Source organism: Podarcis liolepis, assembly GCF_965112155.1.
Source record: "Podarcis liolepis genome assembly, chromosome: 10".
Lineage (NCBI taxonomy): Eukaryota > Metazoa > Chordata > Lepidosauria > Squamata > Lacertidae > Podarcis > Podarcis liolepis.
In genome coordinates, this window is record NC_139562.1 from 44,618,451 (window position 1) to 44,634,628 (window position 16,178).

General features: G+C 43.5%; 1 protein-coding gene across 5 annotated transcripts in view; it reads left to right on the forward strand.

Moving 5' to 3' along the window:
* Positions 1-16,178, forward strand: part of PTPRB (protein tyrosine phosphatase receptor type B) — a 74,359-nt gene that overhangs the window by 8,812 nt on the left and 49,369 nt on the right. For 4 of the 5 annotated variants that reach the window (XR_014516565.1, XR_014516566.1, XR_014516567.1 and 1 more), the window contains 4 exons: positions 4,327-4,568; positions 9,778-10,054; positions 14,475-14,753; positions 15,537-15,794. Coding sequence is in view for 1 of the 5 variants with exons in the window: in XM_083463201.1 (XP_083319327.1) it covers positions 4,327-4,568; positions 9,778-10,054; positions 14,475-14,753; positions 15,537-15,794 (1,056 nt within the window). In the remaining 4 variants the exon portion in view is untranslated. Of the gene's footprint in view, positions 1-4,326; positions 4,569-8,898; positions 9,024-9,777; positions 10,055-14,474; positions 14,754-15,536; positions 15,795-16,178 lie in introns of those variants that run through there. The other variant, XR_014516568.1, reaches the window with a different exon arrangement.

Consider the following 16,178-nt stretch of genomic DNA (forward strand, 5'->3'; position numbering starts at 1 on the left):
TGGTAGGTGACACTATCAGGCCCTGTAAGAGTTTTGCCAAAGAAGACACTAGGATAGAATTGTTATAGGGTTTGGTCTTTGCGTCCATATCTCTGTAATGTTGTTGCTGATGAGTAGCAGTGTTAAACTGGGGGTGGCGGCTGTTTGTAAGCAAGTATAGACCTTCCACCACATAGGCCTGTGAGAGGGAAGTGCCATTATCAGGACTGATCATTGTCAGCATGCTTGAGTGATTCGTAAGTAGAGATGGGTGAATATTTCGATTTCAATTCTGAAATCAGGACCATGATGGGGGAAAGGGTTAATGCCCAACTCTCTGCCATGCGGTTTAGGGATCCCCATGCCAGATATTTGCAAAAGAAAATACTGCTATAAACTGCATGGCCGTTATCATCACCTCCACTTTGGCCCTGAATTAACTTGGCACCTTTTTTTTTTTTAGCGTATTGTTGACACAGTGTTGCCCATATGTTCCAAAATCTCCTGAAGGCACTAATTGAAGCAATCATCATGTCACAAATGCTACATCGCTCTATAATAACACAGAGTAGTGATTCCCATATGAAGGAGTTTAACCCACAAATGTATTATTGGACTCCTGCGCATGGATTGTCACAGGGCCAGTGCTGGATGTTGGGCTGGCCTCACACTTACAGTGACTTTTGTGTGTGTAATTTAACAGACTCCTACAATTTCCTCTTCGGAGAAGAGCAAAGATTATAGTTTAAAATAGAAAAAACATTAGAAGTGAGTCGTGTGTTCATTAGCGGGGGTGGGCCTTCCTGAGGAGTTCAAAATACATGTTAGGCTAACATAACACGCATGTTTTACATTGAAAAGGACCTCGGAGGAACATGCATCTTGTACATGTCAACAGAAGATAGACAGTTTTATTTTACTGGTAGCATTAAATATGCATGTCAATGTTGTCGTTTTTAAGGGATGTTGTTCACTTCAAGATGAAAGTTCACAAAGTGGTCCTTTTGGCAGGGGAGAAATCATAGGTTGACATTCTAAGACTTCATAATTACACACTGAGTGATCATATTTGGAAACATCTGCTGCTTCTAACCTAGTAATTACAACTTTTTTAGAGGGGCCGTGAGCTAAAAAAATTTATACGTGGCAGGCAGCCTACTGTTGTGGCAGCAAAACAAGGTTTTGCCATGCGTTAAACTCTGGTTCTAGGAGTCATTTGCCTCAAGCAAACACATCCTGCTATTGAAAGGTAACCTGGTTTTCTGTGAGAGGGGGAAGTTCACATTGCAAAGGAACAGTCCCAAACTTTTTGGCCTATAAATGTAGCCGTAGTGGTCATAGAACACCACAGATTGAGCCTTAATTCCCAGTCACATAGAAAGGACAACATTCTCTTACCACATAGGGAGAAGTACGGAATGTGAACGGAAAATGTGTAAAAGTTTCTTCCTGCACTCCCATTGTAATTTTGGCATTCCCTAAAAGATAGGTGACTTTAAAAAGCTCATATAATTACAGCCCATTACCAGAAGCTTGTGGGCAGTGCCCTCCAGGTTATTTCCTGAACAGAGCGGGCATGAGATTTTACATGGAAGAGTTCTGAATATCTGTTATTATACAGCAGTCTTGAGCCATTTGTGACCAACCAGGCTTAACGCAGCCTATCAGCTCTGTACGGCAGTCCACAAACGAATTGGAGAACTTCTTGGTTTTGTAATAGACCACCAAAATCTGCAAAAACAAGTTGTTCCCATATGCCTTGTACAAAGAGGTACACAGGTACAGAGCACATGAATGGGTAGAGGAGAGGGCACACACAGGAACATCAGGACCAGACTCTCCAAAGCTGAAGGGTTACCCATGTCTCCCTTGATGAACAGTGAAGAAAGCACTGGGTGTGGAGAGGGATAGGAACTTGCCCCAGACTGCCAGGTAGTGCTTCAAGAACAGGTGTGAACGGGCTTAGCGTTTACAGGTTTGCCAGGGACACAGTTGCATGTATCATGCACACACACAAAACATAGTGAACCTTGTATATACAGGTGCCTGTTAAAAGTGAATTCCTTGACCTTGGGCAGAGGGGTTTCTAATAACCAGCCCACATAATCCGACTGAATTCCATTTTGTCTTTTATTGCATATGCATTTTTCTGTATCCATTTTGAAGATCTCGAACAAGCTTGCTATTGTAGGGTTGTTGCTGATTATCACATGAGAAGCATGCTTTTTGAATTCATCAGTCATAATGAATGAATAAGTCAAATTAGAATAGTAAAAAAGCAACCTACAACCGTACTGTTATCTGTCTGTCTGCCATAGCTCAGTAATAGTACATCTGTTTTACACTGAGAAGCTCAATTCTGCACATAATCAGATACAGTATGGGAAATACTTCTCTGAAATCCCGGAGAGTCACTGCCAACATAGACCATACTGAGCTAGAGAGCTACCTGGAAAGGTTCCATATCTCTGTCTGTCTGTCTCTCTGTCTGTCTGTCTGTCTGTCTCTCTATCTATCTATCATCTATCTATCTATCTATCTATCTATCTATCTATCTATCTATCTCTCTATCTATCTATCTATCTATCTATCATCTATCTGCACTTCACTTTTATTATTGAACTGTTTGCTAATCTGCCTGCTCTTCAGTCTTTAAATCGGATTTATTTTTGTGGGGGGATTAAATAAGTTTGATTGGGTGTGGAATTGGACCCCCCCCCTTTTTAAAGAAAAACCCAAAAAGGATTCCCCCCTCCCATTTTTGAGAGGACTTTTCCATTTTATTCTTTGGGGATTAAATATATGGATTTCCAAGCTAGAACCTGGAGTTCTAGTTAAAATATATTAACTGCACTCAGTTAAAATATATTAAAAGAATTGCTACTAAGCCAATCAAGCACTTTCCTGAGATAACCAACCCTGCAAAGCAGCTTGTCAAGATGATGTTGCTGGTGTTTTCCAGAACTGAGCTCTGTATTGCCCTTGAACAAGTGACAACTAAGGGATTGGCTCTTCTGGATAGAATCTAGAAGGCGATCTGCAACTAATTGTTGTTGTTGTTTTTGTTTAGTCGTTTAGTCGTGTCCGACTCTTCGTGACCCCATGGACCAGAGCACGCCAGGCACTCCTGTCTTCTACTGCCCCCCGCAATTTGGTCAGACTCATGTTGATAGCTTCGAGAACACTGTCCAACTATCTCATCCTCTGCCGTCCCCTTCTCCTTGTGCCCTCAATCTTTCCCAACATCAGGGTCTTTTCCAGGGAGTCTTCTCTTCTCGTGAGGTGGCCAAAGTATTGGAGCCTCAGCTTCACATTCTGTCCTTCCAGTGAGCTCTCAGGGCTGATTTCCTTAAGAATGGAGAGGTTTGATCTTCTTGCACTCCATGGGACTCTCAAGAGTCTCCTCCAGCTCCATAATTCAAAAGCATCAATTCTTTGGCGATCAGCCTTCTTTATGGTCCAGTACTCACTTCCATACATCACTACTGGGAAAACCATAGCTTTAACTATATGGATTTTTGTCGGAAAGGTGATGTCTCTGCTTTTTAAGATGCTGTCTAGGTTTGCCATTGCTTTTCTCCCAAGAAGCAGGCGTCTTTTAATTTCGTGATTGCTGTTACCATCTGCAGTGATCATGGAACCCAAGAAAGTAAAATCTCTCACTGCCTCCATTTCTTCCCCTTCTATTTGCCAGGAGCATCCAATTTTCCCCTTGGTACCCACTCCTGATAACAGCATTTTAGAGCTAGTTATCTGACCAAACTCTTGCCAGTTTCATTAAGAAATGCTTTTATGAAGCTGCTTTTCCAAGTGATGCCCACCACAGTCTTTGAAGGCCACTATAACAAGATCCCATACACAGACACACTTTGTATCTGTGGTTAACCTGAGGTGGAAGACATCAATCATTATCTTTTAGCCTGCCCCTTTTGGCAGAGATCCAAGAGATCACTTTCTGAAACCTTTGTTCTCACTAGCAAGCAGGAATGGTTTGGCTTCTCTTGACAATAACACAGAGAGCATCCGGTATGCACTAGCTGCAAAAATAAAATCAGGACAAATGAAATAGATAAAATTGTTATAAGTTGTTTTGGTGATTCTGAGGTTTAACCTGAAATTAAGCTAAATTTAAGATTCTTGGTGACTCTGGTATCTTCTCTCTCATACATCATGGAGGTTGGCTTTTATTATGTATGTATTTTGTTCTGGATTATTTTATTAATATTACTGCTGCAAGTTTCTCATGGCCTTTGGCTAGAACAATAAACAAGATGTGATTAGTATGCCTAAAAGTATTTTCAACTATGCTTAGCACTGACTTTATTTACTGTCTTTTATTCATCTTAGATTTTGAAGATGCTGAAACATTTGTTCGAACTACTAGAAGCACAGCCCTTACATTTAATTCTATAACACACAGTCCACAGAATGTTCTTGACACTAGCAGTATGGTGGTTTTCATCAGCAATGTCACAGAAATCAACAATAAAAACATGGGCAAAGTCAACCCTACCCAGAATGTACTTGAAGTGACAAAAACACCCTGGATTCCCACACCTACCCATCATTTCTCTACCACCGAAGAACAGGTAAGTTCAGCTCATAGCTTGGATTGGCGGCAGTTCTTCTGCAGCTACTTTGAGGATAGAATCCTTCAAGCTTCACAAATTGTACCCAATCTAAGGCGTACCAAACTGACTGAGATTTGCCAGAAACTTGATCATCACCCTCATAATGCTAAGAGATAAATCATAAGGTGTGGAGGAGTTTGTGTGGATATGTGGTTCTATTGTATGCTTTAAATTGCCAAGAAACAGCAACCTATGACAAAACAGAATGCCTCAAACACTAGGGGATTGGACGGTGGTCCTCACCATTGGCAAATGATTTAGCAAGTAGAGTCACATCTGTATTGCAGCTTCTGGCACAGGCTGGTTGAGCTACTGTATTAGATAATGGTGCAGCCAAAATTCATATTTCCTGGCTCAGGAAAGGCAAACATTGCAGGCTCACAAGTTCTCTAGCTCACGGTCACAGAAGAACTTTAAGCCCTGCCTCCCTGTTCTTTCCCACCCCATTCCTGCCTCATATCCCCTTCACTTATCTTCATTGCTGTTCCAGCAGCAGGGGAAGGGAGGAAGATATCTTGCCCCCCTCCTTCCTTCTCTGAGGATGCTTGGTATGCTACTATGGCAGCGTGCCAGGCATTAAGGGGGGGGGAGGGAGAGAAATCTTCCTTCTGTTGCTGCTACTGGAAGACCAGCAAAGACATTGGGGACAGCAATGGCTGCTAGCTGTTCCTCCCAAGCCCCGCAAATGTCCCCCTCTGTTGGAAGGCACAACTGTGTATACCACATGGCCTGCGCTGGATCGCTTCAGATAGCCTGCTTCCTCAAGTGCAGTGGAAGAGATTATCCCATTGACAGTGTGGAAGCACAGGTTCAGTTGCTGGTTTAGACAGCTTCTGAACCATGGAATGGGGAGAAGGCACCATCTTGATCTTTGCCTCAGGTGGCAAAATGCCTTGGAACAGGCCTGAGGATGCTGTCTCGTTGCAGGTGTCCAAGTATGATTTATTTGCCAGGCCTGTTTGTTGCTGTATTTGGGATGGAGGATACTATTCATAAACTAGGATAAACAATATACTAGGAAGTGGCTTGCAAACCCTAAAGGGGCAGTGGGAACCAAAAAGCAGCATTTTCACTCAATTTCACATATTTTTCAGTTTTGTTATCCAACCAGTTTTTGGTTGCATGCTTCAGAGTGGGGAACTATGTGCCACACAACAGCGACAACAGGCATTGCTATCCATCTGTCAGCTCAGAAAAAAACATGTACCCCAAATTGGGAAACGAGTCCGGGGAAGAATTCACTCCTGTCCAATCAGGAATCAAAAGCTTCTTTAAGAAGGGTTGCATAAGAAGGCTGAGTTATATGAGGCTAAAGGGTTAGATGCTGTGGCTTGTGCAAATTATCGTTAATTTGTTAGGGGTACAGGGGTAGGAGATTTATTTATTTAGTATTTATTTTGGCTAAATACTTATATGCTGCCTTCCAGGCCACTTTCAAAAGACCATTACACAAGAGGAAACTGTAGCTTCATAGACAGAGCAGGGGTCACCATGGAGCTCACAGCATGAAGTAACTCCAACGTGAGAAAAAGTTACAGCATTTGGGATTTCTTAGGTTAGAGAAAAGGCAAGTAAGAGGTGACATGATCGTTTACAAAGGTATACATGCCACTAGAATTTGTGGAAGAGAAATGTTGGAAGATTCCTCTTCCATTGATAGCAGTGGAATATTGATTCACTTATGTGTTGAGGCATGTTTCAGTGTGCAGCACATCTTGAGTATATTTTTGAAAGGAGATTCCTTTTTATATGGATTCATGGTGGGTTGCAGTGTTAATTATGCTTTACTTTGTTCTGCTTCTGACCATCCATATCCATGTACGTCAATTGTTCTGGGAGGCACATATATGTTCAATATATATCTGAGACACTGAAAACATAGTGGACAGTGATAAAATGCTAAACATTATAGTGAAGAACAATAACAGTTATTCATTTACACAATGAAAGGCTGGGTGCTGCTCTTTGACTGAGGTCAACTGTTTTTCAAGGCACGATGGTGGTTGCTTGGTGATGATGGTTTTTAAAATTGTTTACACAAGACCAACCTTGGGTTGGAAGTAAATCAGCAGCTCGCACTTTCAGAACTATGAGAAAAGCTATGCAAAGCCCATTTCCTCTTGATAAAAGAGAGAGAGAGATTTGTGTGTGTGTGTTTTAAAGCCAGGAAACCTTGAGAAAGGATCTAAAGCAGACTGGAACCTACTATTGATGATATGTTCAGTCACTCCCCACAGTTACTTCCAGCTCTTTCTTTTACTCTCTCTTCTTAAAACTTGGGTCAGCAGAAATAGTATTGTTGCACATCTATTCAGTATCAGCTGTAATATTTATTTGGCACTACCTACATTTGTTGTCCCATTACAAATTATGGTTATGTTGCTCTACTAAGTGTTCATATGGTACACTTGAACCTGTTTGTACTTCATCTTGTTAAAAGATAATTAATAGTGAGTTCTTCGGTGTCGTTTTAGACCTCACCTTAGTATCATCTGCAGTAAGAGGTAGACATCAAACTCAACTCCACAGTGGTGCAGTATTTAAGATAGTAAAAGCTGCAAGAGCACTCTACCTATGCAAACTTTACAGTTTGTTTACAGGTTGTTTCTTTAGTGATAAATAGTTCTAACTAATTGTTATTGGAAAAGAAATGACAGAATTCATTTGTCTGTTCTTTTTCCAAAGGATAGGCAAATATTCCTTGAAAATATGGAAATTTCCTTGCTTTGAGTTATATATATTTCTTAAGGGCAATTTATTTGGGTCAAGGGTGGTAGTTGACTCCAGGGCACATGCTGATCCAAGGAAAAGAAAAACTGAGATAAACTGGCAGTTTTTCAGACTAATGATATTCCTACAGCCATGGAATTGAGATACCATTGGACTTTTTGCGCTTGACACAACTCTTGTTGTTTTCAAGTTAGCAAGGCTATATTTTTAAGCAATATTGGCTGGAATGTGTGAGAGAAAAATAATGGTTGTCTGTTGATTATGGATTTGTGCTTGCTAAGACAGAACAGAGGAAATTTGCATTTCCGGTAAAAGGGAGGAAAAGAGCTTGCCTACAGAGAGAAAAAATTATATCTCAGCTCTGAAAGGGCACTTAAGGTCTTGTTTGTACAGTCAAGAGAGTTTGGAATAGTTGCTGAGGTGGTTGTTGTGGGGAGAGCCATCTTCACTCTGAGTTCAAGGGAGCCCAACGCCAGATGGCGGCTCTGTGTTTGTAGAAAATTTGCATGAGCCATGTTCACCACAGGTATCAGCCACGGTGTCCACGCAGCCATTTTCCCTGGGCATGGCAACTGTGTTGAGGGAAATATTACTACCCCTGGGTTCATTTCCATGACCCTGATAACTTAGGGGTGCCAACTTGAATTTAAAAAAATGGGGGGAGCCTCAGATAAGCCCCATAACACAATGGCAATGCCTATCAACTTTTGGGGGGCAACCCCTTCAAATATTTTATGGGGGTCAAAGGGACCTCGGTCCCTAGGAGTTGCCTCCTGTGGTCTAACTTCGCTTCAGCCTTGGCTCTACCCACTCCACCTCACGACCCCGCGGCTGAGGCGAGTGAAAGCAGTAGCTGCCTCTCTTGTTGTCGTCCAAACAAGCACTGGACCTGGGGGGGGGGGGTCCCCGGAGGGGAGAGGAGAAGGAGGCAAGCGACCACTGAGGGGCAAGTGTGAACTGAGGAGGTTTAGAGAGGACATTCCAGGGGGAGGAGAAACGCCTGAAGGAAACCATCTCCAGTGTCAGAAATAGCCCTGGGAAAAGAAGGTCCGAGGCGAGCGAGGGGAGGAGGAGGAGGAGGAAGGAAGAGGGGCAGGGTGCGGCGGAGGAAGAGAGAAACGCAGAGAGGGCATGATGGAGAGGGAGAGCGCGCGCGCCAAGGCGCTGTGAGGAGAGGAGCAAAGGGAAAGGAGGCAAAGAGCTACTGGCTGAGGCAGAGGGCTCTCTCTCGTGTGTGTGTGTGTGTGCCGCCTCGGACATTGGCTCTGTGAGGGGAAGAGAAGCAACCGGCCGCCGAAGCGCCTGGCCATGGCCGCGCGGGGAGAGCGGCGGGCAGCCGTCTCCCGCCGCGCCTTTACACCGCGCCTGCCCGCCTTGGGCAGCGGCCCGTGCGCTCGGCCGGCGCGAAGGAAACTTCCTCGAGGAGCGTCGTGAGGGCCGGCCTGCCTGTCGAAGTCGAGCTGGCCAGCAGAGGGCGGCCGCGGGCTGCTACCCTCGGCCCCGCAGGCGGGCGGGCGGGCGGGCAGGGGAGGGAGCTGAGGAAGGCGCCGCCGCCGCCGGCGGGGCCAAAGGCGCCTCCTCGCCCCCACCACCTGCAGGCTGCCTTGCAGATCCAAGCGGATGGCAAGGCTGAGATGCGGAGCGGGAGTCTCCTTGTGGATTCTCGCGCTGGCCCTTCTCAAGGTGGGTGGCAGCCACGCGCAAAGCAAGAGGATGGGGAGGGACGGGGGGGGGGGACTTGCAAGGCAGGAGCCGAAGCTGGAGACTTCTGAATATCGAGATCCAAAAGATTCATGCATTGCAGGGGGTTGGACTAGATGACCCTTGGGGTCCCTTCTATGATTCACCCTCCTGGCAAACGCAGCCTGCTTCCTCCAGTGCTACCTGTCAGATCAGCCTCTGACTTACCTTTGCTTTCAGCGCTAGCTTATCACACAGGATCCCATCCAGGATGGAAGTTCTCTCCTGCGTTCCCTCCTACACACATAATGTTACTTCTCCAAGCTGGCTGCACAGAAGTTAACCACTACTGATGCAGTTCTGGGTATTCAAAAAGAGTTCATCATCTTGCACATGAATTAACATCCTTTCACACCCGTGACCAGCACACACCTATTCAAAGAGGAGAATGGGGTGAAGTGGAAGCTGTGTTCTGCGGCTGGGGTTTGTGTCTACAGGTTTTGGGTATAACATGTACAGAGTGCAAGGTGTGTGTGTGTGTGTGTGTGTGTGTGTGTGTGTGTGTGTGTGTGAGATTTTACATGCACACATATAAGGAAGTCATTTCCATCCAAACTGAGGGACTTGTTCCAAGTTTAAGATTAAAGTGCAACAGTCTGAAATTTAGAACGATTGCCTCAGGTGACCGTAGACGAGACAGAGATTGTTTGCTCTTGGATGAGATAATCACTGTGTGCTGTTTCTGATCCTTCTCCAGAGTGGTCTAGGAGCTCCAGTAAAATGCACCATCAACCAGACAGAATGGAAGGTCTCCAGCCAGTCTGTCCATCTCAGGTGGGACAGTTTGGGATATCCCTGTAACTTCAGCGTTACCTGCAACTCCCGCAATGCCTTGTACAGGGTTTGCCAGCCCACCCAGAAAGTCAACCATTCCTATGAATGTGACTACAACGGCTTGGAAGCAGGGACTTGGTACCATATCAGGATTGTCTCTCTGTCTGATGGAGAAACCAGCAATATCACATTGCAAACAGGTATGGGTGACAGGTGCAGGTTCGATGAGCACTTTGAGGGGAGTTTTGGCATAGAGGGAAGATCTGTCATTGCCCTGTTGTCTCTGTGGTGCTCAACCTGAACTTGTGAAATGGAGATTATCAAGGGATAGCACAAGTCATTCCAAACACTTTTCAATATATTCCAAATGTAGATCAGTGGGTACATAATTAATCCACACCCACCCACTTGCTAGAATTTTATTCTAGTTCCTAAAAACAATCTCTCTTAGTTAAGCTTAATAACTGATTTGACTTTCAAGGTGAGCAATGATCTGGAACTCATTAAAAGAAGTGGCTTGAAATCTAAAAAAGAAAAAGAAATTCAAGCATATATATCGTACTTTACAACTGGGCTTATATTTTGAGTTTCTGTTTCTGTTAGTCATTTTTTTTAGTAAGCTCACTTTAGTAATTTTGTCCCAATTTAGGCTGCAATCCTATGCTCCCTTACCTGGAAGTAACCTGTTTTGCACTGCTGGGTATCTTTCCTGCCTTTAGTTGTTTAGTGGCTGAATACAGATTTTACACAGGATAGTTGAGTGATGCTTGATGGTAACTATCTAAGTGACTTTCTTTTCTCAAATGATGCAGTTAGAATAACACTGAAAAAATATGGATGGTTCTTCTTACAGGTACATAGGTGAGATTAGTCACAAATACTCACTTACAGTGCAGTCCTATGTATGTCCACTCAAAAGTAAGTCCTATTGAGTTAAGTGGGACTTACTCCCTAGTAAATGTGGAGCGCAGGAGCTTTAAGAGTTAAAGAGAAAGTGATTATGATAGCTTTCCAAGGAAACATACTCGGTATTTAAAGGACCTGCAAATGCTCTTAGTTTTTAACATCAATCATCACAGAGCATTTGTGTAATATTCTGTAATATGTTATCAAATGCAGTCCTAGATGCACAGTTTTAAAGTGCATTGTAGTTTGTATTTGAAATTGATGGCAGCAGAATAATCCAAAGTGATGATTCTTAGTTATTGTCTCAGGACACATTTCCTTACCTACTTACACCTCAAACTAACAGATACATTATTAATGTAATTTCACACAGCCCAGCAAAGCTTCCACTATAATGTTTAGGGTGTATCTTGCAATATCACATTACTGATAGGCAAGTTCTCAAGGTAGAAACAGACTACAGAGCGTTATTTTCCACAGCAAGTGAAATGTTATGCAAATAAAAACATTTTGTATTTGGTTTGTAAATATCATTTGCAACATATATCCATGCTTTTTGGACATTGTGTACTGTAGAAAGGCAATGGGTTGTATTCTTCTCAGTCCTCAGAGCAGACCAATGAAATTATTAAACCTTAGACATGTCATATTAAATATATATAGCTAAGAAGTCTTCATCCCCTTCAGATGCAATATAATCAATTGTGAAATATAATCTATTCCTGTGCACAATACTCTAAAATGCTTTTTCAACTTGGATGTTTAAAAGAGTAATAGTACAATCCTGCACATGTGTACTCAGAAACATGTGCCATTGTGTTCTATGGGGTTTACTCCTAGGTACCCATTACTTGGGAGTAAGCCCCCATTGGACTCTGTAGGACTTACTTCTGAGTAGTCAAGCGTAAGATTGCTCTGCAAATGAAATACTCTAAGACATTATTGTACTGCAGGACATAACTTAATAAAAGTAAAAGCATTTTTCTATGAGAACAAGGTTCATATTTTTTCAAAATTTGAGACAGATAGACATCCAGATTCTCTGTAAGAGCACTAGCTTTTTGTCAATACATTAATTTGATTTGGCAACAATAAATTGATGTGGAAGGTAAAATACTGACTCCTCCTATTGAAGCCACTTGCAATACTTTGCTAGGAAGCAGGATAGAAACTGAAATAATAATAACTGGTTGCAATTGGCTTCTTATTTGGAATCTTTACAAAAAGCACAACTTTTCAAAGTTTCAGCATAGTTGATTTCTTATTTAATGTCAAATTGTGTAGCTGGTGTTCGATAAGAGTCCCACAAAAATATCTTCTTAGAAATATCTTATTTCTATGATATATCGGTATTGGACAGCTGCCAGTCAAGAACTTTATAACAATGTAAATGGTTTTTTAAGTGTTTGTTTCCAGCCAGGGCTTTTCAGGCCAGGCACTTCCCAAGCTCATTGTTCCTTTGTTATAACGGATGTACAGAGGACTGAGTGTTTTGTGTTCTGGGCTAGATAGATTAGATAAAGTCTGAATTTCTGAACTTCGCCTTCTAGGCACGCAACCTTTTAAAATTTGCTTTAGAAGTTGTATCCCACCTCCACGTCTTTCCTCATTTGTGTAAATTTTTAATTTAAGGGGCAACCCCAACTAGACTTAAGCACCCTGAGAAAGTTGTATTTGCTTAATTCTTCTGCAGAAATCACTGCAGGTCTTTAAAAGGGACTGGATGACTTGAAGCCTTCTCCATCCCACAGTTCAGGGCAGTAACAATCTGGTAAAAACATAAAGCCCTACCAGGTGTTAAACCTCAGCCCTTATACCATCATATTCTTCTACTATCCAAAATCCAGAAACATTTTTTAGTGCTTTGTAAATCACATAGGCAGAACCTTGAATTTCCATTATCAGAGCACCAATGGCACATGCTTCTAATGACCAGCCTCTGTCAGAAGGCAGCTGCAGTGTTCAGTATCAGCTGCAGCTTCCAAAAAAATGCTATCAAGGGCAGTATTTTGTAGAGTAAATTGCAGTAGTCTAGTTGTGAAGTTATGAAAAGATGGCTGCTAGGTACAAATCTGAGGGAAAAGGCAGTGTAACCAGGTGGATTACAGATGGCTTGATACAGGAATGGCCAGTTGGTAGCCTAGATTGGTGAAGGCAGCACACCTGTCAGATGATAAGATGGTTTGTTCTTGCAAGCCCCAGCCAATGAGCTACTGAGATGGATAATGGGGCATCTACATTAGAAGCAATACACAAATCTCTCCGGTGCTCAAGGCCACTGGCCAAAAGCAGTGTGGAAGCGATCAACACACAGCTTCTGACCCTTATATTACTTCTGAGAAAGCAAAATTCAAGAGTGTCCCTATTGCCATTGCATAATCACCCCATTACTTTCCACGGTGGTTTTTGGAATCGGTGCACAAGTGTTTGTGGATCGAGGGCCCGACCCCGCTATGTGAAATAAATACACAAGGACATGTGATATAAGGTTAATGGGCAAGAAAAGGCCACAACTTTATTGATTACAGCAGTGAAAAGGTATTGGCTTAGGCATTGGATGACTATAGGTGGTGGGTTTATTCAACAGTAGGTGGAGCCTGTTGATGCTCATCCAACTATAGGCTCACCCCCTGATGTCACCGAGGGTCGTGCCATGGCCTCTCGCCAAGCAGGCATCGGACGGAATACACGACCGCCAGATTCCTTTAACGGAATAACCCACGGTAGATAGCATAGGCGATGGCCACACCTAGCCCTTGACACAGCACAACACATGAATCCAATGCCTAACCTACCCACCAATACCACAAAAGTTGTGACGATTGCTACGAGGTAGGCAAAAAAACCAAAAGGCCTAATGCCAAATGGAAAAATTCCTACCAGGCCCCCCAGCCAACCAGGGTGACCAACCTAAGGTCCATAGCAAGGCCAAAAACCTATACCCTGAGCTAAATGGGAGTGGAGGGTGGGTGACTCGCTGAGGGACGACGACGAATGAGGAGGAGGCGGAGCTAGCACCACAGCATTAAGCTGCTACACACGCCCCCCGGAGGCACCTGGTTGGTCACCTCCGGTGGGCGCCAGCCAGGTAGGAGGGGAGGGGGCTAATGCCCCCTACCAGGGGCGGAGCTCGGTCTCCCGCCCACAACCACTCCCCTCTCTTCCAGGGAGGAGAGTCTTTCTTGTGCTCCTTTTGACTGTGGCACCTATTCTGGTATGAAGGAGAGCATGCTCTGAAGATCACTCAGTCATTTTTTGGCGGGTGCCATCCAGGTGAGAAGCAACCTGCCTGCGTGGCATGATTGGCTTAGGGATTTGTGCTACCACACCAAAATCGATGCAAGAGAGTTGTGAACCACTTCAACCTGGGTTGCCTTTGGCCCTGCTCCCAACAGAGGCTACTGAGACAGCATTGTGCACTAATAATTCCTACTCTGTCATCATCACTGTGCCCCTCCCTTCTAAAATGTGATCACTCTCAGTCAAATATCTTCCTCCTCCATCCTCGTCCTCAGAGTGCTTGCTTTAGCCTTTTCCACTTTGAGGTATAATCCATTCCTCTCCCTTTCTCTAAACAGGTCTTTGTTGACCTCGGCTCACCCTCCCAGTGACTGCTGTGGAGAACTTTTATTTTCATACTTGTTAAAAGATTAAGTGAATTTGTGTGCATTGCATTAGGGTTTATTACGTGTTTGTTTGTTTTCTGGAATACAGACCCCTTGCCACCTGCAAGATTTGAAATTAAAAAAGAAGGAATTACAACCACAACCTTGCAGGTGTGGTGGAGCCCATCCTTAGGAAAAGTAGACTGGTATGAGCTGCAGTTACTTGAGAGTGACACCAACCAAGTCCATGAGGTCCAAGTTCCTGGAGGCCTTTCAAGAAATGAACAGACATTTGCCAATCTCACCCCTGGAAGTAGATACACTATATCGATCAGTGCAGCTGCTGGAAATAAAAAGAGCCCTTCAACTAACATCAGTGGTTCTACTGGTAAGATATCTTTCTTTGACTAATCCTACAATAATATTGGATGCAGGTGGCGCTGTGGGTTAAACCACAGAGCCTAGGACTTGCTGATCAGAAGGTTGGCAGTTTGAATCCCCACGACAGGGTGAGCTCCCGTTGCTCAGTCCCTGCTCCTGCCCACCTAGAAGTTCGAAAGCACGTCAAAGTGCAAGTAGATAAATAGGTACTGCTCTGGCAGGAAGGTAAACGGTGTTTCCGTGCGCTGCTCTGGTTTGCCAGAAGCGGCTTAGTCCTGCTGGCCACATGACCTGGAAGCTGTTCGCTGGCTCCCTTGGCCAATAAAGCGAGATGAGCGCTGCAACCCCAGAGTCGGTCACGACTGGACCTAATGGTCAGGGGTCCCTTTACCTTTACCTTTACAATAATATTATTCCACTTGCATTTCTCATATCCCTTAAAAGGCTATGGGGAAAACATAGTATCAAACAAGAAATAAGCATTAAAAAGATGACAACGAGTTAGTTACTGAAAATCAGCCAAGTGATATCCATAATCCCATCTAGCCATTTAAACAGGTATTGCATCAGAGTAGCATTAGGATGGCTTTATGTTTTAATTGCAGCCATTTTGATTTCTCTTCAAAGCATAAATAAATATTTTGAGTGAAACATAACAGTCTTTGTTTTGTAAAATATGCAGTATATTTTAAGGACATTTGTGTTGCAAAACCTAAATATTTTAGCAGCAGTACAATTTTGTTTGTATATAAACCATTTTTCTCCCTCCCCACTCCTTCTCTCTTAACAGCTCCTTCTCCAGTAGAAAATATCCAGGTTTTAGTCAAGGCTGAAACAATCCATGTTTCGTGGTTGCCAGGTGCTGGGAATGTGGATCAATACGGGCTGGTTTTGCTGGATAAAGATGGTCCAGTTCAACAAATGGATCTAGAGAAACACTATTTGGCATACAATTTTTCAGGACTAACACCAGGACGTCTGTATAATCTCACTGTCATTTCCAAAGCTGCAGGGCTGGAGAACTACAATTTTAGACTAATTAGGACTGGTAAGGTTTTACAGATCTTTCCTTGAATAAGAGAGCAGAGTGTGAGGATAAAACTACCAATACATTTTTCAGTAGAAAACTAACAACTTGGCCTCCTGCAAGGATCGCAGTCGACATCTGAAATATTTGTTCAAATAAATGTCCCTATAGAGCATGAGATTGTAAGGAGAGCATGCAGATTTTTTTGGGAAATGTGAAGGGCTGCAGTCTCAAGCTGCTTGAGATCTTTAGGAGATTTGTGTAATTCAGAGTCTCGTGTGTAAATGTGAGTGCATATGAGTCACCAGCATATATGGGTTGTCCGTCTTGCATCTGTAATGGAAGTTGCTCCAGGCATTCCCCTTGGAGGAGTCCAAGGAGCACACATCAGAGCTCCAACCCACA